This window comes from Girardinichthys multiradiatus, chromosome 3 (assembly GCF_021462225.1).
Source record: "Girardinichthys multiradiatus isolate DD_20200921_A chromosome 3, DD_fGirMul_XY1, whole genome shotgun sequence".
Classification (NCBI taxonomy): Eukaryota; Metazoa; Chordata; class Actinopteri; order Cyprinodontiformes; family Goodeidae; genus Girardinichthys; species Girardinichthys multiradiatus.
Window position 1 is genome coordinate 47,093,892 of NC_061796.1, and position 24,685 is coordinate 47,118,576.

The window sequence follows — 24,685 nt, forward strand, 5'->3', positions numbered from 1 at the left end:
ACGCGTCACACTGTAGAGAATATTAACATGGAGGACTGCGTTGCGGTTGAAAAGAGCCCGGTAAGATTAGTTTTTGGCATTTCTTTGTGAGTTTAGTTTTGATAACAGACTTTAATGAATTAATTTATCTTTGTAGTTCTTCCTCACTGAACGTTCAGGGTCGTATTTGCCTGTTTTTAGCTCGTTAAAATGCTGAATCAGAAACCTGCCAATTCATTCTCCGCTCGGTGCAGCTACTGCTAGCGTTAGCATCGGGGTTAGAGAGAGAATTAAATGTTATTTCTTTCACGCTTATGACCGATTTATTTTTAACATTAGTTAATATGTTTGTATTAATGTTTTAGGGGTATTCAGTGTTGTATTTCAGCTCTGGAACCCCGGTGTTGGGGTGCTTTGGTTTATCATTTTCAGCTGCTAAAGTTAGCAGCCTGCTAAGCACATATATAGGAGTCTCTGTGAAAACCCGATGAAAATATGACTGCAAATTATATATATGCTGTAAAAACTGTGGCGTTTGCGTTTTAATAACGAAATTATTGGGCAGCCTGTCAACTGACTAACGGTAGCGTCGTAAATATTAAAAGAATAAGAAAAACAAAGCAGTAAGCTGTTTCCGAGGTACAATCCATCATAAATAAAACCAGAAAACAATTATTTGCACATTTTGTTCAGTCTATATCCAATTGAATCCACTACAAAGAGGAGATATTTAATGTTCAAATGTATAGACTTTAGTGTAATCCATTAGCACATTCCTCGCTATCTTTCTGAGGTACATGCCACCAATCATCTTCTCATACCTCAGCATTCATTGACAGCACGATCAAACTCCGTGCAAAAGTCATCCAGTTCACCATTTTCACCAAATACTCCCCACTCCACATTGACACACACAGTGTTAGAAGGAAAGGTGATGAAACACAGTGGCGAACCTGACCCGGTCCAGCTTTGTTGGACGTGATGCAAACATCAAATTCATCATGAGGGAATATTTACAACAAAACAATAAAGTTAATCAGTTTGAACCTTAAATATCTTGTCTTCAGTTGCTTAGAGGTTGAACAGGATTAGCAGATCATCACAATGTCCTAACTTTCCTGGAACTGGGGTTGTACACAAAAGTGAAATGGCATATTTAAAAGTTTTTTTTATAAATAAGGTCATATCTTTATTAAGACCAAACTGACACTGGATCAGTTTGTAGTTTTACCAAAGGAAGGTTTCTTGGCTCTCTTCTATATATTTGTGTAAATAAATTGGATCCTTTGTTCTTTAAAGTTCATTAACGAGACATTTGTTGTGAATCGGCACTCTATAAATAGACTACATTAAATATTAAAGTGTACTATGTGTTTTACTAAAAAAAATGTTATATAGATAAACTTACAGAGTTAAATTAGCTTTTTCAAAACTATTATATTTCATCTTTCCCATTGCAATTGGGTTGTTTTATTATTGAACTATTACATTTCAAGCTACCATTTTGATTAGATACTTTTTACGTGTGTAGAATATGTTTAAAATACAATATTCACAAGAATAAAAGTGGAGAAAAATGAAATTAAAGTGGATGCATTGAGTAGCTGTTCAACATTTAAGGATTAACCAAAGCTTAAGTTTGTTTCCTTGTTTTGATCTGGCTTCTTAAATACACTGCTCAATAAAATAAAAGGAACACTCAAATAACACATCCTAGATCTGAATGAATGAAATATTCTCATTGAATACTTTGTTCTGTACAAAGTTGAATGTTCTGACAACAAAATCACACAAAAATCATCAATGAAAATAAAATTTATGAACCAATGGAGGTCTGGATTTGAAGTCACACACAAAATTAAAGTGGAAAAACACACTAGAGGCTGATCCAACTTTGATGTAATGTCCTTAAAACAAGTCAAAATGAGGCTCAGTATTGTGTGTGACCTCCACGTGTCTGTATGACCTCCCTACAACGCCTGGAGATGCTCCTGATGAGACAGCGGATGGTCTCCTGAGGGTTCTTCTCTCAGACCTGGACTAAAGCATCCGCCAACTCCTGGACAGTCTGTGGAGCAACGTGACGTTGGCGGATGGAGCGAGTCATGATGTTCCAGATGTGCTCAATCGGATTCAGGTCTGGGGAACGGGCGGGCCAGTCCATAGCTTCAATGTCTTCATCTTGCAGGAACTGCTGACACACTCCAGCCACATGAGGTCTAGCATTGTCCTGCAATAGGAGGAACCCAGGACCAACCACACCAGCATATGGTCTCACAAGGGGTCTGAGGATCTCATCTCGGTACCTAATGGCAGTCAGGCTACCTCTGGAGAGCACATGGAGGGCCATGCAGCCCTCCATGTGCTCTCCATTGGTGAATTTACCAATCCTGGTGTTCTTTGGCAAATGCCAAGCGTCCTGCACGGTGTTGGGCTGTGAGCACAACCCCCATTTGTGGACGTCGGGCCCTCATACCATCCTCATGGAGTCGGTTTCTAACCGTTTGTGCAGACACATGCACATTTGTGGCCTGCTGGACGTCATCTTGCAGGGCTCTGGCAGCGCTCCTTCTGTTCCTCCTTCCACAAAGGCGGAGGTAGCGGTCCTGCTGCTGGGTTGTTGCCCTCCTACAGCCTCCTCCACGTCTCCTGGTGTACTGGCCTGTCTCCTGGTAGCACCTCCAGGCTCTGGACACTACGCTGACAGACACAGCAAACCTTCTTGCCACAGCTCGCATTGATGTGCCATCCTGGATGAGCTGCACTACCTGAGCCACTTGTGTGGGTTGTAGAGTCCGTCTCATGATACCACGAGTGTGAAAGCAACACCAACATTCAAAGTGACCAAAACATCAGCCAGAAATCATCGGTACTGAGAAGTGGTCTGTGGTCCCCACCTGCAGAACCACTCCTTTATTGAGTGTCTTGATAATCACCAAAGATTTCCTCCTGTTGTCTTTTCCATTTGAACAACAAGATGTGAAATTAATTGTCAATCAGTGTTTCTTCCTAAGTGGACAGTTTGGTTTCACAGAAGTTTGATTTACTTGGAGTTAAATTGTGTTTTTTAAGGTTCCCTTTGTTTTTTTGAGCAGTATATATATAAAATGATGAAGTAACACTAAGGCCCCCGGCTTACATTTACTAATGAGAATATAACAAACCATTTAGATACTTTAGTAAATGATCTACCAGGTGATGATCTTCATCATATTTATCAAAGACCAAACAACCAGTTTTTCAGATTGTATCAAACTCCTCAGTGAACATCGTTAAAAGACAAACACACAAATTCTCTACTTCAGTTAAACATCCCACAATCCTTTGCTGCATCAAACAGCAACAATATGGAAATAAACACTGATTGTTAAAATGGGCCCAGGTTTAGTTTAGTGTTTTCCATGAAAACCAGTGAAAGTCAACAGAGCCGTTATTGAAGGTTAGCCGATGTTTCAGCCCAGCAGTAGATTCTCTATGCATGATGGGTAGTAAAGCTTGCACCATATTCATAAAACATGAACTGGAATATTATTTTACAGTATCGTGATGACAATATAATTAATGCTAGTGATTGTGATTAATCCACATATTCCTTATTACTTTCTTTCAAATCATTATGACTACCTGACCACTCTCAGGTTCTTAGTCACTAACATCTACATCAGGCGTGACCTTAAAGGACAGTGAAGGTCCATCCAGCTGGCCAGATATATTATTAGGAAGCTGGCAGAGTTTTAACTCGTTGCGACTGAAATGTTCCTGTCCTAACTGGTATTGCTTCCTGTAAGTCTTTACAAGTTGTGATGTTGCACAAATTGATTACATTGATGTAGATTATATTGTGCTGCTCTGCTTAATAAGCAAGGATGCTTCTCTGAGAGCAGCAGCGAGGCTAGGTAGTGTGCTAGAGGTCAAACAGCTGGACAGCCAGTCTGTTTCTCTGTTTGGACTGGATTCATGGGAGCCTTCAGTCAGATGTTGCTCAGGGAGGAATGAGTTCTGACCAGCAGCAGGTCTCAGAGAGTTGCTCTCATTTTATCATCTGTTCTATTGGAGCTGTGTGCAACCACATCATGTTGTACATGATCAAAATGTGGTAAAATGATGACAATTTCAAATAATTTAAACCCTAACTGAATAAAAACAAATTATTGGCTGTCAGCCAGTTGTTCTCTAACAGACCTCAGTAAACTGGGATTAAACACAGCTGGACTCTGTTTAACAAATACATTTATTTCACACATTTCAGGCTTTTATTGGAAAAAGGTTTTCAAAACAAAGTTAAATCTTCCTCCTTTTTAACAACATTGTATCATAAATAACATGAATGGAATATTCACCATGTAAATTACAGATCATTTTTACTGTAGTATGTATTATAAGTCAGTGTTTGTGTGTTTCAAACCTTACAGGAAGAGGTGCCCTCGGTCCTGACCTCCAGACCTCAGACAGGGCTGTCCTTCCTGGCACCAGAACCAGAAGATCTGGAGGACCTTTACACCAGATACAAGGTCTCATGTTGTCTTTATCTGTTGAGTTATTAGACCAAACTTTACGTCCATGATGTCTGCATATAAGCTACACTGAACCAAAGGAAAATATTTTGGATGCTAAGAGGAAATTTATGTTGATTCATAAAATGTGACGATTGCTTTCAGGGGATTCAGAGAGAACATTCTGAATTACAATAAAACCAAATTTCCAGTTGTTGAACACCTTCTAATGTCTTGCTGAATACATTATCTGTAGTGGACGTTTGCAGCAGATCCTCAGTTCTCTGTTTTGTGTTTTAACAGAAGCTGCAGCAGGAGCTGGAGTTCCTGGAGGTGCAGGAGGAGTACATCAAGGATGAACAGAAAAACCTGAAGAAGGAGTTCCTGCATGCTCAGGAGGAGGTGAAGAGGATCCAGAGCATCCCTCTGGTCATTGGCCAGTTTCTGGAGGCTGTGGACCAGAACACGGCTATTGTTGGCTCCACCACAGGTAACTGGGTTGAGATTTCTCGCTTACTTTCAGAGTGGTGCGTTAAGAGTTTTATACGCAAGTAAAGTTTTTAGGTTTGACATTTTCAACCTTTAACAGCTGTTGGTCCAACATGAAACTAAATGATGTGAATGAAGAAGAACTGAGTCTTTGAACCAACGCCACGGTAGTTTAATTCTGCTCACCAAGATCGACCCAGGAAGCAGCTTCCTATTAAAAAGGAGGCCGGGTTTCCCAGACCTCTGGTGCTGACTAGCCGTGGCATCAGCTGGAGACAAGTTGTCATGCTTTCAGAAAGTTGAGAGTTTGATTCCATCATCCTCCCCCACCACATGTTGATGAGTCCTTGGGCAAGACGCTAAAGTGAGCGAGACTGGTGTGAACCCAATGGCTGGTCGGTACAACTACAAAAGATCCAGATCTGTGTGCTGGGTTTTTAACAGTTTATATTCAGTTTATCATGGTTAGAAAACAATTTATTTTCTCCTGATCCACAGTTCCCATTTCAGCAGCTGGAATCTGGATCATAAAACATGGCCAGAAATGGTTATTTAAATCTAGTCATACTGACCCATCAGAGCTCTTTACAGAAGAGCCACATTCACCAAGTCACACTCACATTCATACGTGAATAAGATAATAATAATAAATTATACAGTTTACTTTAAAATCTTCAGGAGTAGGAAAATGATCAAACTAATCTCAGCAACTCTAGGATTAGATGTAAAACACTGTCAGTCATACAGTGAATATCACGTTATAGAGTTATTTTATAGTCAGTCTTGTTGTCTTCTCAGAAACTTGTTAGTCAATAAAATCCAGTAAAATGTTTAAATCAAACAGGATTGCAGTGACTTTCTGCCCTGCAGGGGGCGCCAAAGTCGATACGTTTACATAACTCTGCATTTACAAACAGCCTGAAAACATCACAGCCAACCAGAACATTGTTAGTATTCAGTTCCTGCTTTTTCCTGAGGTTGAAAAGTCCTCCTTTCCAACAAGGACAACCGGACTCGGGCTCAAATGTTCAGTTTGTTTCTGAACTAGATCTGCTGATGCAGTATCTTCAAGTCTCTCTAAGGTTGAGGTTTTAATGTAATGCAGGGAACAAATTCTTCACTGCTGGAAAGTGAAAAACTTGATGCATCTGCATATAGAGAACATGTTTGCTTTTGGTAGGCTTCTTCTGGTGTTTTTACATCAAATACCTCGTTATCCATCTTGAGCTTTAGGGACTTGGTGGATTCACAGCCAGAAACAAATCAGAACCCTTTTTAAACCGACTGCAGAAGCAGAGAATGAATACTAAATATTTTAAGGGCCAATACACCTGCAGTAGAGGACAAACGTATGAAAGCTTATGGCCTCAGGATGAAATAATGAATGTGCTGTGAGACAGAAAACCTCCCATCAGGTCTGCAGAGAAGTTTTCATCCAGCCTTCGGTCTATCCTGCTGGAGTTTTGAAGAGTACACATCTGAACTGGAATCAGCTGAATCCTATCACCCTGAAATGAAACGGAGTTACTGTGTATTTAATATAAATGGTGGGTTTGTTTCTCACCAGTTGGGTCTACATTATTATTGAATTTGCAGGAGCTGCTTAGATATTTAGTTGGGGAATAAATAAAAGGGTAAAGCTTCCAAAGGTTTTAAATAACTAAAAGTGACAGAAGCTAAATTTAAGATGTTTTAATGGTTTTATATGTTCAGAGTTTTTAGAGGAGTTGGAGCATGGAGTCAACCTTTAATTATTAAACGTTTGGTAGATGCTGTGAATGTATGATGAGGGCTGTTCTTCAGATCTTCCTGCTTTTATTCACCATCGCTTCGTTTCTTTCAGGGTCCAACTACTACGTGCGCATCCTGAGCACCATCGACAGAGAGCTGCTGAAGCCCAACGCCTCAGTGGCTCTTCACAAACACAGCAACGCTCTGGTAGACGTCCTTCCTCCTGAGGCCGACAGCAGCATCATGATGCTGACGTCAGGTACGCTCCGTCCTTCTTCCTCCTGGGAGATCTTGGACCGCTCCTTCCGATCTGATCCGCACGCTGTTCAGTGAAGCGATGAGCGGGTCTAACTTTATAAGCTGACTGTTTGTGCTCACAGACCAAAAGCCAGACGTGATGTATGCCGACATCGGTGGGATGGATATTCAGAAGCAGGAAGTCAGAGAAGCGGTGGAGCTGCCTCTCACGCACTTCGAGCTCTACAAACAGGTCAGATAATCAAGCTTTTAATTAAATATTGGTCTAAATTCTGGTTTAACCTAATATAAACCGATGATTTATTAAAATTTTAAACTAAAGATCAAATTTAGACTAAAGTTTATAGATCAGCTTTTAGTGTCTCCAGTTTATATCTGAGCGGGTTCCTCCTGAAGCTTTTTGAGATCTGAAACTTTAGACCGTCTCCCAGATCTCTTTGCTTGCTGCTCTTTGTAAAGAACTGACCTCAGATCTGCCCTGATGATGTTGACCAGGTTTATGTTGATCCTCTTGAGTTTTAGTAAAGGATGTTCTCTGAAACACACAGCCACCTTTCAGGCCTTTTAGCTCTTACTGCAGATAGCCTGACCGTCCCACCTGCAGCATTAGTTTATTGTTATCGACTCTTAATTGGAAGAAATTTACTCATAAACACACAAAGCTGCACAGTTTGCCATGGTTGTTGCTGGTCGGGGTTCATACTGTCTTAAAAGAGCTGGAAACAAACAAGATCCTTTGGAAAAACACGTTGTTTTATTATCCTGAACATAAAAATTGGACTTCCTGAAAAAAATATATATTTTTCAGTATTGTTTTAGTGACACTTATGGGTCATCTTGAACTTTAATGCAATGGTTCATGATCGGAGGTGGCCAACTCCTGTCCTCCATGTTTTACATGCATTCCTGAATCCTGTCAATGGTTAAAGACCAGGACTTAGCAGAACGCGCTGACATGACAAGGAGGTAGTTCAGCCTTCTGATTCAGGTGTGATGGAGCATGGAGCAGGATGATATCACTTGTGGACCCTTGATCTAAGACATGCTGGATGCTGGTTCTTTAGGACTAGAGTTAACCATCCCTGGTCAATGATGGAAGTTCTGACCTTAAATCAGCTGCCAGCACCACTGTTAACGGTCATTGGGTTGAAACAAAGATTGGAACTTGTTTTCTAGGGCTGCACCATATTGTGGTATTGGTGGTGATGATGCTAAATACTTCACTGATGATATGACGTTTGATATGTCTATTTTCTTCTTTCCTCTCGTTCTCATCTGTGCTTCCACCACTAGGTGACCTTTAGCATTCTGGGTAATGTCATTAGTGTCTGGTGTGAACATCTGCTGCCATGAAACTGTGTCCAACTGGCTAAATATTACATCAGCATGAAAAACAAAAGTTCATAACATTTTTTAGCCAACATCTCACCAAACAGTCCTTGGTGATATAAAATACAAGCTCTGATATTGCGATGACGATGTATTCGATATGTTGTGCAGCCCTTGTTTTTCTTATATAAGAACCTGTTATCTCCTGACAAACAGACTCAGAAATCTCGTTTATCATGGTGACGAAATGATGAAGTGTGATTGTGATTAAAAACAAGCTTCAGGTTGTTTCAACTCCAGATAATTAGGAGCTAAGATGATGACGTAATCTCTAGCTCAGTGCTGTATTAAATATCTTTTCAGTCCAGAACAGAACCAGTCCATCACCAGCTTCCAAGTCTCTGGAGATAGGTGTGTCAGGTCTTGGACTGATGTAGGAACAAGCTTTAATCTGCTCCGTTGCTTTTATTTTTGCTCAGATTGGCATCGATCCCCCCAGAGGAGTCCTCATGTACGGACCTCCCGGCTGTGGGAAGACCATGTTGGCCAAGGCTGTGGCACACCACACCACAGGTGAGATGTTTGTCTGCCCATCAAGTTCTTCAGCTCATTAGAACAAATTATAAGGGATTCAGGATTCAGCAAACACATTAAAAAGCAGTCCATGAAAGATTCTTCAGAACCAATGATCCAGACTGATCAGTTTAATCATTGATCAGTTTCCACAGGATGTCACTAAAGCCAAATCAGTTGCATGTTTTAGATGATTTGCCTGTTTGTAAAGCAAGAACCCAAATGGACCTTCATCTGATCCATTTGTGTTCAGCGGCTTTCATCCGTGTGGTGGGCTCGGAGTTTGTTCAGAAGTATTTGGGTGAAGGTCCTCGGATGGTGCGGGACGTCTTCCGGCTGGCCAAAGAGAACGCTCCTGCCATCATCTTCATCGACGAGATTGACGCCATCGCCACGAAGCGTTTCGATGCTCAGACTGGAGGTGCGACTGTGTTTACAGTTCTCCTGATTGTTCCTGAAAGCAGCTGGGATGGGGCTGATTTTCCTGTTTGACTTGTCCCTGCAGCTGACAGGGAAGTGCAGCGGATCCTGCTGGAGCTGCTAAATCAGATGGACGGCTTCGACCAGAACGTCAATGTTAAGGTGAGTCCTCTATTCTTGTGTGGTTGCGCCATCACTGGATGTGCTGACAGTGATAAAGCTGTAGAATCCAGTCAGTCTAAGGAGACTCGCCTGAAAGAAGCACTTTCACATTAACACACAGCTATCAGAACCAGCCAGTTTCCCCTTGATTGGCTCTTATCTGTGATTGGTAGGTCAAATACTAGAAAAATCTGTTCCTATTCTTCAAATGCATCAAAACTAATATTTACACCATTTGCAGTCTATAAATACATGAACAAACAGCATGTTTGTTGGTGCCATTTTTTAGTTTAATAAAAAGCAGATGATGGTTAGGAACATATGCTTTGCTGCAGCAATAGTTCATTCAGTTAATTCATGTAGCGCCAATTTACAACAGACTAAGTTTCAAGAGATTTTACAACAGAATATAGAGAGTGTTCAAGCCAATCATTTAGACTTTATCATTCCAGGTCCATACCAGTTATTGCTGACATACAAAAACACAGAAGCTCTGATCCAGGTGTACTTTCTATGTTACAGAAAAGTGTGGTGACTATGAATCTGAATATATTATTTAATAATAATAATATTAATATTTTATCAAATAATATTTCAATCTGTTAAGGATTGTCCTGTGAATACCAGCCCAGTAAGGCGATGGTATTAGGACAAAATAGAAAGGTGTGAGACGAGCTCTGGCATTATTGAACAGCATAAACTCTGCACATACAGGTCCTTCTCAAAAAATTAGCATATTGTGATAAAGTTCATTATTTTCCATAATGTCATGATGAAAATTTAACATTCATATATTTTAGATTCATTGCACACTAACTGAAATATTTCAGGTCTTTTATTGTCTTAATACGGATGATTTTGGCATACAGCTCATGGAAACCCAAAATTACTATCTCACAAAATTATCATATCATTAAAAGGGTCTCTAAACGAGCTATGAACCTAATCATCTGAATCAACGAGTTAACTCTAAACACCTGCAAAAGATTCCTGAGGCCTTTAAAACTCCCAGCCTGGTTCATCACTCAAAACCCCAATCATGGGTAAGACTGCCGACCTGACTGCTGTCCAGAAGGCCACTATTGACACCCTCAAGCAAGAGGGTAAGACACAGAAAGACATTTCTGAACGAATAGGCTGTTCCCAGAGTGCTGTATCAAGGCACCTCAGTGGGAAGTCTGTGGGAAGGAAAAAGTGTGGCAGAAAACGCTGCACAATGAGAAGAGGTGACCGGACCCTGAGGAAGATTGTGGAGAAGGGCCGATTCCAGACCTTGGGGGACCTGCGGAAACAGTGGACTGAGTCTGGAGTAGAAACATCCAGAGCCACCGTGCACAGGCGTGTGCAGGAAATGGGCTACAGGTGCCGCATTCCCCAGGTCAAGCCACTTTTGAACCAGAAACAGCAGCAGAAGCGCCTGACCTGGGCTACAGAGAAGCAGCACTGGACTGTTGCTCAGTGGTCCAAAGTACTTTTTTCGGATGAAAGCAAATTCTGCATGTCATTCGGAAATCAAGGTGCCAGAGTCTGGAGGAAGACTGGGGAGAAGGAAATGCCAAAATGCCAGAAGTCCAGTGTCAAGTACCCACAGTCAGTGATGGTCTGGGGTGCCGTGTCAGCTGCTGGTGTTGGTCCACTGTGTTTTATCAAGGGCAGGGTCAATGCAGCTAGCTATCAGGAGATTTTGGAGCACTTCATGCTTCCATCTGCTGAAAAGCTTTATGGAGATGAAGATTTCATTTTTCAGCACGACCTGGCACCTGCTCACAGTGCCAAAACCACTGGTAAATGGTTTACTGACCATGGTATCACTGTGCTCAATTGGCCTGCCAACTCTCCTGACCTGAACCCCATAGAGAATCTGTGGGATATTGTGAAGAGAACGTTGAGAGACTCAAGACCCAACACTCTGGATGAGCTAAAGGCCGCTATCGAAGCATCCTGGGCCTCCATAAGACCTCAGCAGTGCCACAGGCTGATTGCCTCCATGCCACGCCGCATTGAAGCAGTCATTTCTGCAAAAGGATTCCCGACCAAGTATTGAGTGCATAACTGTACATGATTATTTGAAGGTTGACGTTTTTTGTATTAAAAACACTTTTCTTTTATTGGTCGGATGAAATATGCTAATTTTGTGAGATAGGAATTTTGGGTTTTCATGAGCTGTATGCCAAAATCATCCGTATTAAGACAATAAAAGACCTGAAATATTTCAGTTAGTGTGCAATGAATCTAAAATATATGAATGTTAAATTTTCATCATGACATTATGGAAAATAATTAACTTTATCACAATATGCTAATATTTTGAGAAGGACCTGTATATGGAATGAATTCACACAATTTCTTAAAATACAAGAATTTATTAACAAAAATAAGTCAACTCAAAGTCAAACATATTTCAATCAACAAACTCTTTACTTTGCTAAAATAATCCAACTAAACTACCAAGCAGAATTAAAGAATAATGAAGACTAATGGACTATGTACAATATAAACAAGTTGATTAAAGATGATTGAAAATTATGACCAAAAGAGTGATGCAACATTACCATGCAATGTTTATGTTTGAGAACCAAGGATTATCTTGAAGAATCTGGAAATGAAGTTAAGTTAGTCTTGGAACCAACTTAGGAAATAATCAGAATACCTTTAGACAACCATTCACAATGTAAGATCAGATAAAATATTATTTTAATAAAATAATGTTTTAAATAATGATTTGCTGAATAAAACCAACCTTCTGGATGACTAATTCTCAACGGTGTCTAATTAACTGCCTTTATTTATTAAAATATTTAAAGAAATATTATTAAGGGAGTATTTTGGAAAAGAGCCAAATCTTTCTGGAGAAATGGGGCTTAATGGTGTTTACTTAGTTATCAACTTTAGTAAAATGATGTCAGGGACACATTATTTACTGGATTGAAAACTAAACCTTTCTGTTAAATACTTTTTAGTAGCTAGTACGTGTTCTTAGCTGTTAGCAGTGAAAGCTAACAAAAGAAGCTAATAGCTTAGCACCAGAAACAAACACATACCTTTAAAATGCCGTCAATAAAAGGGTTAAAATGCATAAGCACGGACGGCGCGTTATGTTCAATCTTCTGTTTAAAATCACCCTTTAAATAAAGTTTGTCTTACCTTTAAAAACATACAAACACAGAACACAACCTGAGCATGTTTGCTGCAGATATTCTGCTAGCACCAAGATAGCTGAGTTCAACACAAACAAAACCAAACTTCATAATTGATCTAAATTTGTTCCCTTAAATGTTTGAATCTCATCTGTAATCTGGAAACGTTTAACCCCTTATGTGTTCGCCCTGACCCATTCCCTCAGGTGATCATGGCCACTAACAGAGCTGACACTCTGGACCCGGCCCTGCTCCGACCCGGCCGTCTGGACAGGAAGATTGAGTTCCCGCTGCCCGATCGCAGGCAGAAACGTCTCATTTTCTCCACCATCACCAGTAAGATGAATCTCTCTGAGGAGGTCGACCTGGAGGACTGTATCCTTCCCACACGGTGAGAACGTTCCACACTGTTGGCCGTTTCTCCCTCTGCGCTGATCCAACACTCCTCTGTGGTCAGGATTTTTATCTCCGTGTACTTCCTGCTTTTCATTTCTGTTCATCTGCAGCTCATCAATCTGTGGGAGCAAACAAATGAGCCCTGAAAGATAATGAGATGACACGGACTCGGTTTCTTTCTCTGTCCTTATCCAGTTAGTTCTTCCTTGGGAAGTTTAATATTTAATTAATATTTAATTTAATTATTTAATATTTAATTCAGCAATATAGAATATGTTAAGGAAAGCATAAAAGGAGTAAAACTTAAGTTTCAAAAAGACTGAACACCATCTGATCTTTGAAGCTCGGCTAAAATTCAGAATTCTTCCTGTGAACCAGTGAAACCATTACTAGAAACCATTACTACAGATTAAACGATTTGAAAATAGTTTAGCTTTACAGAAACGGTGTGGTCTTTTATAGTAGGAACATGGCCCTCCTATCCCCCCTTCCACCCGGTTTAGCAGATTTTCTGTTAATATCCGAGGAAAACAGCACAGCAGATTTTACACGACGGTTAAGTTTGTTCCTGTTTTCTCAACCAATCAGCGTCACTGTGGGCTGCATCAGGTCCACCGATCCACCAGTTGAATTTGAAACATGCTGTAATGTGTGCAGCCACATAGAAGATGACACGTTCCTGGCCTCTTCCAGGTCTCGTAGTTCTTTGGAAATGATCCCAGCAGACTGAGGATCAGATGATCAGGAGGACTGATACAGCTGACGGCCTCCACCAACAGCGTAGACTTTTATAATCCAATAATCTTTTATTCGGTCCCACTGATTCGGACATTTTCTGTTGGAGCTGTTTTTAAAATCTAGGCTTTAGTTTGTTAGAGCGAGTACCAGAACCTCGCTTTAAAAAATCTGAACTATCCCTTTAAGAGTTTAACATGTAAATATCTGAGAACACCAGCTGAGAACTTGATCTCCTGCTTCATAATCATCCTTAGATGTCAAACTCTGCTGTTAATCCTCACGTCTGTTTATCTGTTTTTAAAAATGTGAATTTTAAACAGACCTGAGGAAGTTTTAATGTCCTGCTCCTGAGGGTCAGTGAATGCAGCATGATGTTAGTGTAAAGCAGGTTGGAGAAACGGATCATGAAGCTGAACCTTCACATGAACATCTGGCTGAAGGAAACTGATCATCACTGAGCCTGAAAGCAGCTGTAAATGTTCAGATTAGAATGTTTTTCCCTTACACATTTATTTCTGAACATTTTTGATCATTAAAAATAAATAAATACTTTCCAGTTTGTAAAATCATCATCTGAGACAGGTCTCTAAGACGACCAGGACCATTTGATTTACCCGACTCTTCATCAGGTCTATGTCGAAGATCCATTTCTTTAACGATAAAAACCTGGAAACACAAATTGTGACTCACTTAACAGCTGGTTATGGAGCTCCTGCTGGGATGAGCAGATGTTTCATGTTTTGGAGCTTGCTTGTTGTGTTTCGTCTTTAACTGCTGCTCAGATGTTGCCCGACCCGACAAGATCTCTGGAGCCGACATCAACTCCATCTGCCAGGAGGTGAGCTGCCATTTAATATTTGAACTCTTCAGACTAAATGTCGGCTTGTTTCTCATTTTGATCTTTTCACCTCCGTCTCAGGCCGGCATGCTGGCCGTGCGTGAGAACAGGTACATCGTCCTCGCCAAAGACTTCGAGAAAGCTTATAAGACCGTCATCAAGAAGGACGAACAGGAGCACGAGTTCTACAAATAGAGAGAAGCAGACTAGAAGGTGTCCAGACAAACTGGTCTGTTATTGATGTGTGCCTGTATCTGCAGTGTCTCTGTGTGGATTTACAGCCTGTATTGATTTTTTCTCTCTTTCTGGACTAATTTTACTGTGTGCAGCGCAGGGCCTGACGTCAGATCGGTCTCAACCCTGAGACAACACACAACCACAAGGGAGAAGTGTTTTTGAGCAGGCTCTCTGGTGGTTCTAGAAGTATCAGGCCCTGGCTGTAGCTACAAGAGAACGTTTGTATCTGTGTGTCACTCAACAAGGTGTTACTTTAAGAAATCCATTAAAGGCATTTTCCATAAAAAAGGACAGATTGTGGTTGTTTTTTTCCAGCCTGCTGATCTTTTATCAATTTAAAATGAGATTAATGGATAAAATATTGGTTAGCTTCATGTTTGGCAGTTGCAGCTCTTCAGAGACATTGTCTGCTTTTCACAGGTTATTTAACCCATGGATTTACAATGCGTGCAAAACAGGCCCACATCATCATCCCTTCGCCACCGTACTTCACAGTTGGCATAAGGTGTGCCGATCTAATGGGTTTGGTTTCCCCATCATGGTTTTCTGCGATATGGCCGACCATATCTGCTCTGGCCTCATCTGTCCATTGTCCCAGAAGTCTTGTCCCTCATTCAGACTGAGCTTTGCTAGCCCCAGTCTTGCTGTCAGATTGTTTTTAGATGGAAGAGGTGTTCTTCAACAAGCTGGTCCAGTGAGTGAAATTGCAGCAAGATTGACAGCTATCTGAAATGATGGGCTTCAAATAGTTTGGAAATTAGATTCATGGACAGCAACTGTTGCTTCTTTATGGTCATTGCTGATGTCTTTCTGCCTTGGCGTTAAGCTGCAGCAAAGCATCGGCTTTTACAGAGCTGCTCAACTTGTCAAGTAGAGGGTTGTGAGGTCAACAGGTCCAGGAGGAAACCCCAGACAACCTCCTCTGCAGCAACAGCCACTCATCCTGGGGTTGGGGGTTCTTACAGTATCATTACTGGATGAGTCCTTACAAGTTTTCAAACACTCAACATTCACATTTTTCAACAGAAGACATTTTAATAACGTCTTTAAAAGAGCTGTGTGTTAGCCACTGTAGTCGTACATCAGGTGAATGAACATCTGTGTGGTTATGCTCCCTCCAGTCTGGAGGTCTTGGAGCTGACAGAGTCGACTCAGGTAGAACCCAGTGTTCGGTCTGGTTCCAGGGTTGGTCTCTCCACTATGGTTCTGCTCAGCGGTCCGCTGTTTCTCCTTCTGTAGGTCTGTCCAGGACTCAAAGCAGTGCAGCTCGAGGTTGCTCTGCCTTTAACCCATGAAGGAAGTTTCAGGTTGATGTTTTAACGTGGACAAACAAGCAAACATCACACCCGCATGAGTTCTGGTCAGACGTTCTGACAGAAGCACCAACCAGGGGGATGCAGCAGGAAGTTTCCAGGTGACCTGGTCGAAATAGAACGGACAGATCTGCATCGCTGAACTCTCTGGGTGATGGAGCATCCTGGCAAAGATTCGTTCCAACTTGTGGTTCGGCCCAAAATACAGCCCAGGAAAGATCGTGTCCCACAAGGCTGACACCAGGCTGTCCGTCCTGGTCTGAGCTGCTGAGACCTGGTGAGGAAGTAGCCGGTACGCATGCGTTTGGGCCATTTTTACCAGCAATCCTGTGTCAGAAATACACAGAACATCCAGTAGAAGACTAAAATGATCATGTTGCATTAAAACCTTTAACATGTTTTTATTCTCTCATAGAGACAAATATGTCTCAGGAAGTCTAGCACTCTGCAAAGGTCCAACTCATTTCTTTCTAGATTTGATTTCCAAGCAGCCAGACTTTCCTGTTGACTTAATCAGCAGTTCTGCAGAAGGTCTCGGAAAGTCTTAGTTTGGCCTTCGGCTGCGATTTAGCTGACTTTCAGGCTGGTACCAGAACATATTCAGATTAAAGTTTGTTGTTCAAGCCTCTTAAGTCTGAGTTATGAAACATTCTGGAGTTAAAAGACCTGCCAGGGTTCTGTGGACACTCAAGTTTACACAAATAGGTTTTTTTTCTGGTAATGGATGAAGAAAAGAGGTCTGGTTTAACACGTTTGTTCAGGATTACAACAGTAAATGTCACTTACGGGTAGTTGTGTCTTTCAGAGATGATGTTCTGTGCGAAATGTTGACTTAACTGGATTTTGTTCTAGAACTTCAGTGGTTTTTAAACAACAACTTCAGATAAACTCAGCAGGTCGACAACAGCGACCGCATTCCTTTTCGGGTCTGACATCATGATTCTGAAACCTCTGCAGATACATCAGCAGCCATGTTCAGTTCTGGTTCTTCAACAAAAAAAAACACAACCTCAAACTGGGTCATGGATCTAGTTTCTACAAAAACCTTGTTCAAGATGTCGGGCTGTATTTGGCCCAGTCTACTTCTGGAGTTTAGATTTTAAAGAACCTGTTTATTATTTATTTAAATGTTAGAGTTCAGGAAATATTTCATTCTTGAATGAATTTTTCTATATTTAGTTTGACCTTTTCTTTTTATTAGCACTAAGGAACACCATATTTAGGAGTTTTATGTTTATTTAATATTTTTAGGGTATTTTGATTTGTTTTGACTGAAATCTCCTGATTAGAAAACATTTTTAAAATGAGATTTAAGTTGATGTATGAAGCAGAGTCACATTTTGAAGATAATTTATGTCAACGAAACAAAGTGTTTGGGTCTCTGTTCAAATTTCATCTGTGGTGAACAGCTGATATTTTCCCAGTTTCCTGATTTTAACCACATGGAGTCACAGGAGCAGGTTTATGACCTCTGAGCCATGATGGATATAGCTGAAACAAACACTGGCCATGAAAACGATCTTCTGCAGAACTTTGACTGGTTCTGGTCTGGTTTTATTTCAGGTTGAATTTTTCCATTTGGCTGCTCCCTGTACACATCCACCACACATAAAATGAGGAACTGTCGTATCCTGATTTTAAAAGGTTCAATTATTTGCTAGTAGAGGTGGCACGGAGGAACAGAGATTACCACTGGATGGACACCTTTAATGCAGGAGTCCATGGATGGATGTGAACTACGTCAGCTTACCTGAACATCTCTTTTTCTGACTGCAGAGCTATGGGATGTTTACATCACTATCTCCCTCTGGTGTTGATTAGAATGATGGTGATACTGCAGGTCATTGTATGATTGGGTTAACTGTAGGACTGGGCTCATTATACAGGGGTTGGACAATGAAACTGAAACACCTGGTTTTAGACCACAATAATTTATTAGTATGGTGTAGGGCCTCCTTTTGCGGCCAATACAGCGTCAATTCGTCTTGGGAATGACATATACAAGTCCTGCACAGTGGTCAGAGGGATTTTAAGCCATTCTTCTTGCAGGATAGTGGCCAGGTCACTACGTGATACTGGTGGAGGAAAACGTTTCCTGACTCGCTCCTCCAAAACACCCCAAAGTGGCTCAATAATATTTAGATCTGGTGACTGTGCAGGCCATGGGAGATGTTCAACTTCACTTTCATGTTCATCAAACCAATCTTTCACCAGTCTTGCTGTGTGTATTGGTGCATTGTCATCCTGATACACGGCACCGCCTTCAGGATACAATGTTTGAACCATTGGATGCACATGGTCCTCAAGAATGGTTCGGTAGTCCTTGGCAGTGATGCGCCCATCTAGCACAAGTATTGGGCCAAGGGAATGCCATGATATGGCAGCCCAAACCATCACTGATCCACCCCCATGCTTCACTCTGGGCATGCAACAGTCTGGGTGGTACGCTTCTTTGGGGCTTCTCCACACCGTAACTCCTGGATGTGGGGAAAACAGTAAAGGTGGACTCATCAGAGAACAATACATGTTCCACATTGTCCACAGCCCAAGATTTGCGCTCCTTGCACCATTGAAACCAACGTTTGGCATTGGCATGAGTGACCAAAGGTTTGGCTATAGCAGCCCGACCGTGTAGATTGACCCTGTGGAGCTCCTGACGAACAGTTCTGGTGGAAACAGGAGAGTTGAGGTGCACATTTAATTCTGCCGTGATTTGGGCAGCCGTGGTTTTATGTTTTTTGGATACAATCCGGGTTAGCACCCAAACATCCCTTTCATACAGCTTCCTCTTGCGTCCACAGTTAATCCTGTTGGATGTGGTTCGTCCTTCTTGGTGGTATGCTGACATTACCCTGGATACCGTGGCTCTTGATACATCACATAGAGTTGCTGTCTTGGTCACAGATGCGCCAGCAAGACGTGCACCAACAATTTGTCCTCTTTTGAACTCTGGTATGTCACCCATAATGTTGTGTGCATTTCAATATTTTGAGTAAAACTGTGTTCTTACCCTGCTAATTGAACCTTCACACTCTGCTCTTACTGGTGCAATGTGCAATCAATGAAGACTGGCTACCAAGCTGGTCCAATTTAGCCATGAAACCTCCCACACTAAAATGACAGGTGTTTCAGTTTCATTGTCCAACCCCTGTATGTCCGTCTTTGTGATGTGATGGAGGTGCAGAGGATGCAGCAGTTCTGCAGAAAACAGTTGAGAAATTCAATTCCTCTAAATGCAACATACCAACCGAACTGGATGGCGTCAAGATGATGGATGAAGATCTTTGAGAATAAAATATGGTTGATCCAGCCTGCCCGGGTCTTCACAAATCACTTCCATTTTGATTTTTCCTGAGATCCACACGGTGTTCTCTCTCCCGACACTAAAAACAGCAGCAGACTGTTCTCACAACAAATCATAGCAAACCAACTGACAACACGAATTCCTCTAGAAAACTTCCTGACCCCCAGAAGGAAAGCTCTCCCTTTACCAGCAAGAGGTATGAGAACAGATTGCCCTAAAAACTGTTTCCTCCTAAACATTTTCAGATAGAGCCAGCCACCAGGCCACAAACCCTAATAGTGGCTTATGGAGATGGGAATGAGATTAAACATGAGACTTCATGAGACTGTCCTACAACAACAGAGTGTCTTCAGTCAGAGGCTTCTTCAGATCTGCTGTAAGAGACGCTACAGGAGATCCTTCCTGCCCACAGCCATCAGCATCTACAACAGCTTTTGAAGAAACCTGCAGAAAATGAGCTACAACAACTTTTCAGTTCCCTTTGGGATAAAGTATTTTTGAATTGAATTCGCACTGAATTTGAGTTGAATTAAACATTTTGCTTCAAGAAAAACAGCAAAGTACTTAGTTTTGTCAATAGCCTGCCGCCTAATAGCTCAGAGAAAAATACTGATGAACATGGAAGAGCATCCAACAGTGAAAAACCTCTTCAAACATGTGAGAGCACTTGATGTTGTGAAACAAAAATTAGAAATCTTAAAAGGGGATTTTATTTAGTTGCTGAACAAAGTTCAAGGTCTCAATATCAAGGTGTTTCTCAGTGGGGTGGAGATGAGAGATTCATTAGACTCCTGATGCTCACAAGAACAGATTTATATACGACGGACTTAATAGGTCTGGAGTACCTCCAACATTTTCTATTCTGTGAATCAGACACCAGCTGCCTTGGCCTCAAACTGGAGAAAAGAGAGACCAAAACAACTGATAGAACGGCGTTCTGAAGTGCAACTGCAGCCTGCTGACATAAGGATGAACCACAGCTGATGAAGCTCTTGTGGACTTCATAGGGAAGGACTCTCAGCCTTTCTCTGTATCCAACCCTAAACCACCCAGCCAAACAGTTCCTTGTCACACCAGCCTCCTCTGTTCCCTGTGAAAAAGTATTTTCCAAAGCTAGAGAAATTCTCTCAGAAAAAAGAAACCTTTTGAGTCCTTCTACTGTGCAGAAATTACTTTTCTTGAATAAAAACATCTGAAGTAACACAAGCACCCTCTTTATTACACCAAGCACACTCCCAGAGAAAATATGAATGACAAATCAAAATGTTCCACTTCATTTATTTATTTAGTCATTTATTTAAAATGGGACAGTGGAATTTCATAAAACAAATTACAATTCAAGTTAAAGAAGCCAGAATTAGCCTAATGGCTATTTTTCATCTGTAATCCCCTACAGTTCATATTGTTTTTAAATTATTATTTTTTCTTCATGAGTTAATTACTTAGAATCTTTAATGGGTTACTAAAAACACATATGTACAACACGCATATATACATACATAAGTGCTATTATTTACACAAGAGGTGCGTCACATTCGCAGGGCTTCGTTTGGTGCAACAATCACTACTGCCACTAGATGTCACCCAAGGGAATTGAATGAACCTTCGGGTAGTGAACCACTTTATGACATAATGGTTCAAAATGTTTCTATGCTTCAAAAAGCCTCATTTTGACATCTCTACCCAGCTGAATACATCCCTGGCCGAGAGCTCCTCTAAACGTTCCCAATCATCTCTGCACCGGTCCCTCTGTGCCTAGAAATCCTGTCCATAAAAGTTATGAACAGGACCGGTGACAAAGGGCAGCCCTGCTGGAGTCCAACATGCACCGGGAACAGGTCCGACTTGGCGCCGGCAATCCGGACCAAACTCCTGCTCTGCTTGTACAGAGACCAGATGGCCACTAATAAAGGGCCCCCGACTCCCTACTCCTGGAGCACCCCCCGCGGGGCACCACGAGGAACATAGTCGAATGCCTTCTCCAGGTCCACAAAACACATTTGAACCAGTTGGGCAAACTCTCATGAACCCCTGAGTACCCCGCTGAGGGTGTAGAGCTGGTCCAGTGTTCCACGGCCGGGACTAAAATCACACTGCTACTACTGAAGCCGAGGTTTGACTATACCCTGGCGTAGGCCTTACCGAGGAGGCTAAGGAGTGTGATCCCCCCTATAGTTGGAACACACCCTCCGGTCACCACCCCAGTCTGCCAGTCCAGGGGCACTGTCCCTGTCTGCCACGCAATGTTGAAGAGGCATGTCAACCATGACAGGCCCACAACATCCAGAGACTTGAGGTACTCAGGGTGGATCCTATCCACCCCCGAAGCCCTGCCACCGTGGAGCTTTTAAACCACGTTGGTGACTTCAGCCTGGGTGATGCAGCTACGGGCAGCAGCATCGACAATAGATGCAGAGAACATGGTCCACTCTGACTCTATGTCTCCACCCTCCTCCGGATACTGCTCAAAGCTCTCCCGGAGGTGAGAGTTGAATACATCCCTGGCCGAGGGCTCCACCAGACGTTCCCAGCAGACCCTCACTATGCGCTTGGGCCTGCCAAGTCTGTCCGGCTTTCTCCTCTTCCAGCGGATCCAACTCACCACCAGGTGTCGATCAGTGAACAGCTCAGCCCCTTTTCACCCGAGGGTCTAAAACTTGCAGCCGAAGGTCTGAGGACACAACAACAAAGTCAATCATCGACCTCCTGCCTAGGATGTCCCGGTGCCAAGTGCACTGATGAACACCCTTATGCTTGAACATGGTGTTCATTATGGACAATCGGTGACTAGCACAGAAGTCCAATAACGAAACACCACTGATTCCGATCGGGGAGGCCATTCCTCCCAATCACGCCTCTTCAGGTGTCACTGTCGTTTCCCACGTGGGCGTTGAAGTCCCCCAGCAGAATAATGGAGTCCCCGGGAGGGACACTATGCAGCACTCCCGACAGGGATGCCAAGAAGGCTGGGTACTCCGCACTACCGCTCGGCCCGTAGGCTGAAACGACAATCAGAACCGTCACCTTAATGTGGTGGAGGGGTTTGAGTGCTCGAATTATCCTAGAGGCTATGTTGCTGGGGCTTAAATACCCCCGGTAGGGTCCCTGGGTTACAGGCTCTGAGTGACGGGTCAGACAAAGAGCGGTTTAAGACACCTTCATGAGGACCATACAGTTGAGGCACGTAATGCCGCCTGGTACAGCGGAGCCGGGGTCCCACCTGGAGCCAGGCCTGGGGTCAGGACTCACCGGAGAGCGCCTGGTGGCCGGGTTGCTCCTCGGACGACTTGGTCGGGCCAAGCCCGAGCGAGAGGCGTGAGGCCATCCCCCAGTGGGCCCACCACCTGCAGGGGGAACCATGAGAGACCTTTTTATTTTTTTCATTTCCAGCTGTTGAAATTTCACACCTTATTGTTTTCCATTTGGTGAGGATGTTTGTTGACAAACTAAAAATCTTCTAATTAGCATTTAAGAAATAAGGAAGAAACATATTTTAACTTAATAAATTAAGAATACTTAATAAAAATGTATCAGACTGTCCAGGTTTGAGACCTGTTTCCAGTAACAAAAAATACAGTTTGCATTTGTAGGATGAGTAAAAAAAATTATTTTTTTTCTACAAAAAAAAAAAAGAAAGATATAAATTTTTAGGGTTAAATTGAAAACTTGAATACTTTTTTACACGGCGATGACAGGGTTGGTCGTGGCACCTCAGTTGTTCCATACTTTCTATCGGGACAGTGTATTTTTTTTTTCTGTAGTTAGGGCACGTCGGCAGTTCCGTACTTTTAACCGCGCAGAGTCAACCTTCTGCCCCTCCACTGGCTGTTTGTGGGCGGTGTGGGACTCGTGGTGAAGGGAAGGGGGACCTCCTTAACTCTGCTCGTTTCAGACCGCTTTGACTTCACAAACACGTCAGAAACACGGCGGAACGACTGCGGGAAACACCGACGGATACTTCACCCAGGAGCTCCACGCGATCCTTCCGGTAATTTTTTCATATTTTTAAAGATTTTTAAGAACATAAAGTTAAATTTATTTACATTTTGAGGCTATCTGTTCTGGTCGCTAGCAAGCTAGTGAGCTAACTGACTGCGGCAACCGTTAGCTCGGTTTGTCTCGGCTCGGTTTTCCTTCACATCTGGGGACCTTGGCCTGGGTTGAAGAGTTTGTTCTGCTGCAGTAACGGGACCACAGCTGATTCAAAGTGGACATGTCTTTGTCTGGGTTTGGTGGGAGGTGTGTGGAGCTGTTAGCTCCAGTCTCGGAAACACCGATGTCGACATTAAACGTCGGTTTCAGGGTTCAGTGATCCGAGGAAAAGCGGACATATCAGCGGGTTTTAGCTCATTATCTTCTGCTCCACGGCACTTTTGAAACAACATTTGCTGAAATTAAACCTGTTTGCGTCATTTGAGACGTTTGCGCAATCTTTGCCTTTTTAAGTTTTTCTCTCCAACTAAAAAAAAAGTTTCGCTGTGAGTTTAATCACCACCAGAAACTCTGTTAGTTTCTTTAGCAGCTAATTGGGTCAAGTTGCAGGATGAGGGCCTGGTTGTTTCTGTCTGAATGAGATGATTTCCAGCTGAAATGGGTTTTTATCTCCTCAGTGTTTTCTGAACAAAAGGCCCAGCAGGGCCTCCTCCTCCTCCTCCTCCTCCTCCTGAGCTGGAGCCGTTTAAGGTTCTGCAGGAAAAACACTTCTCACAACTTTACCATTTCGGACTTCTACAGTTTTGGTCGTTTCGTACCCCACGTTGGGGTTCGAAAACGAGCCATCTGGCCCGGGACGTTTCGTGCCGACCTTGTGTCGTTTCGTCCAAGTTTGACAACCGATCGATTTGCGTCATTTTCTGTAAACTTATGGGAGAATCTGGTTTGATCAGAATCTGTCCTGCATTACAGGAGTCAGCCGGGCCAAACATGGATCAGAACCACGTAGGTTGTAGTAGGAGGTGGTTAGAAGAAAATAGAAATATGATTGGTCCATGTTTGGTTTGGGCTCTGTCCGCTTCTTTCCATAGGTTATAAAGAGTAATCCGTGGTTATACATTTGTTGACAAAATCCTGCATTTATTTTTGAATTTTGGGATCTTCTCTCTTCCATACAGTCGGTGCCTGAGCAAGAAGTCTGCTAGTTTTATCCCTTTTTCCCAAGCAGCAACCCACATCTAGAGGATACAAATATACAAAGCTATAAAGCATTTAAAATGCTGTTTCTGGACACTTTAGGACCAGTTTAGATTCATTCATTCATTTATATTTTTGTTAATCTTTGCCTTTATCAG

At 42.3% G+C, this 24,685-nt stretch overlaps 1 protein-coding gene across 1 annotated transcript; it reads left to right on the forward strand.

The window, feature by feature from the left end:
- psmc4 (proteasome 26S subunit, ATPase 4) lies at positions 1-15,071 on the forward strand. Its single transcript, XM_047357214.1, has 11 exons — positions 1-60; positions 4,392-4,490; positions 4,776-4,962; positions 6,805-6,951; positions 7,073-7,182; positions 8,759-8,852; positions 9,106-9,273; positions 9,358-9,434; positions 12,778-12,946; positions 14,488-14,543; positions 14,625-15,071. Exons 1-11 carry the CDS (start codon positions 28-30, stop codon positions 14,736-14,738), a joined length of 1,254 nt encoding a protein of 417 aa, XP_047213170.1. The 5' UTR covers positions 1-27; the 3' UTR covers positions 14,739-15,071.
- The last annotated feature ends 9,614 nt before the right edge of the window (positions 15,072-24,685 follow it).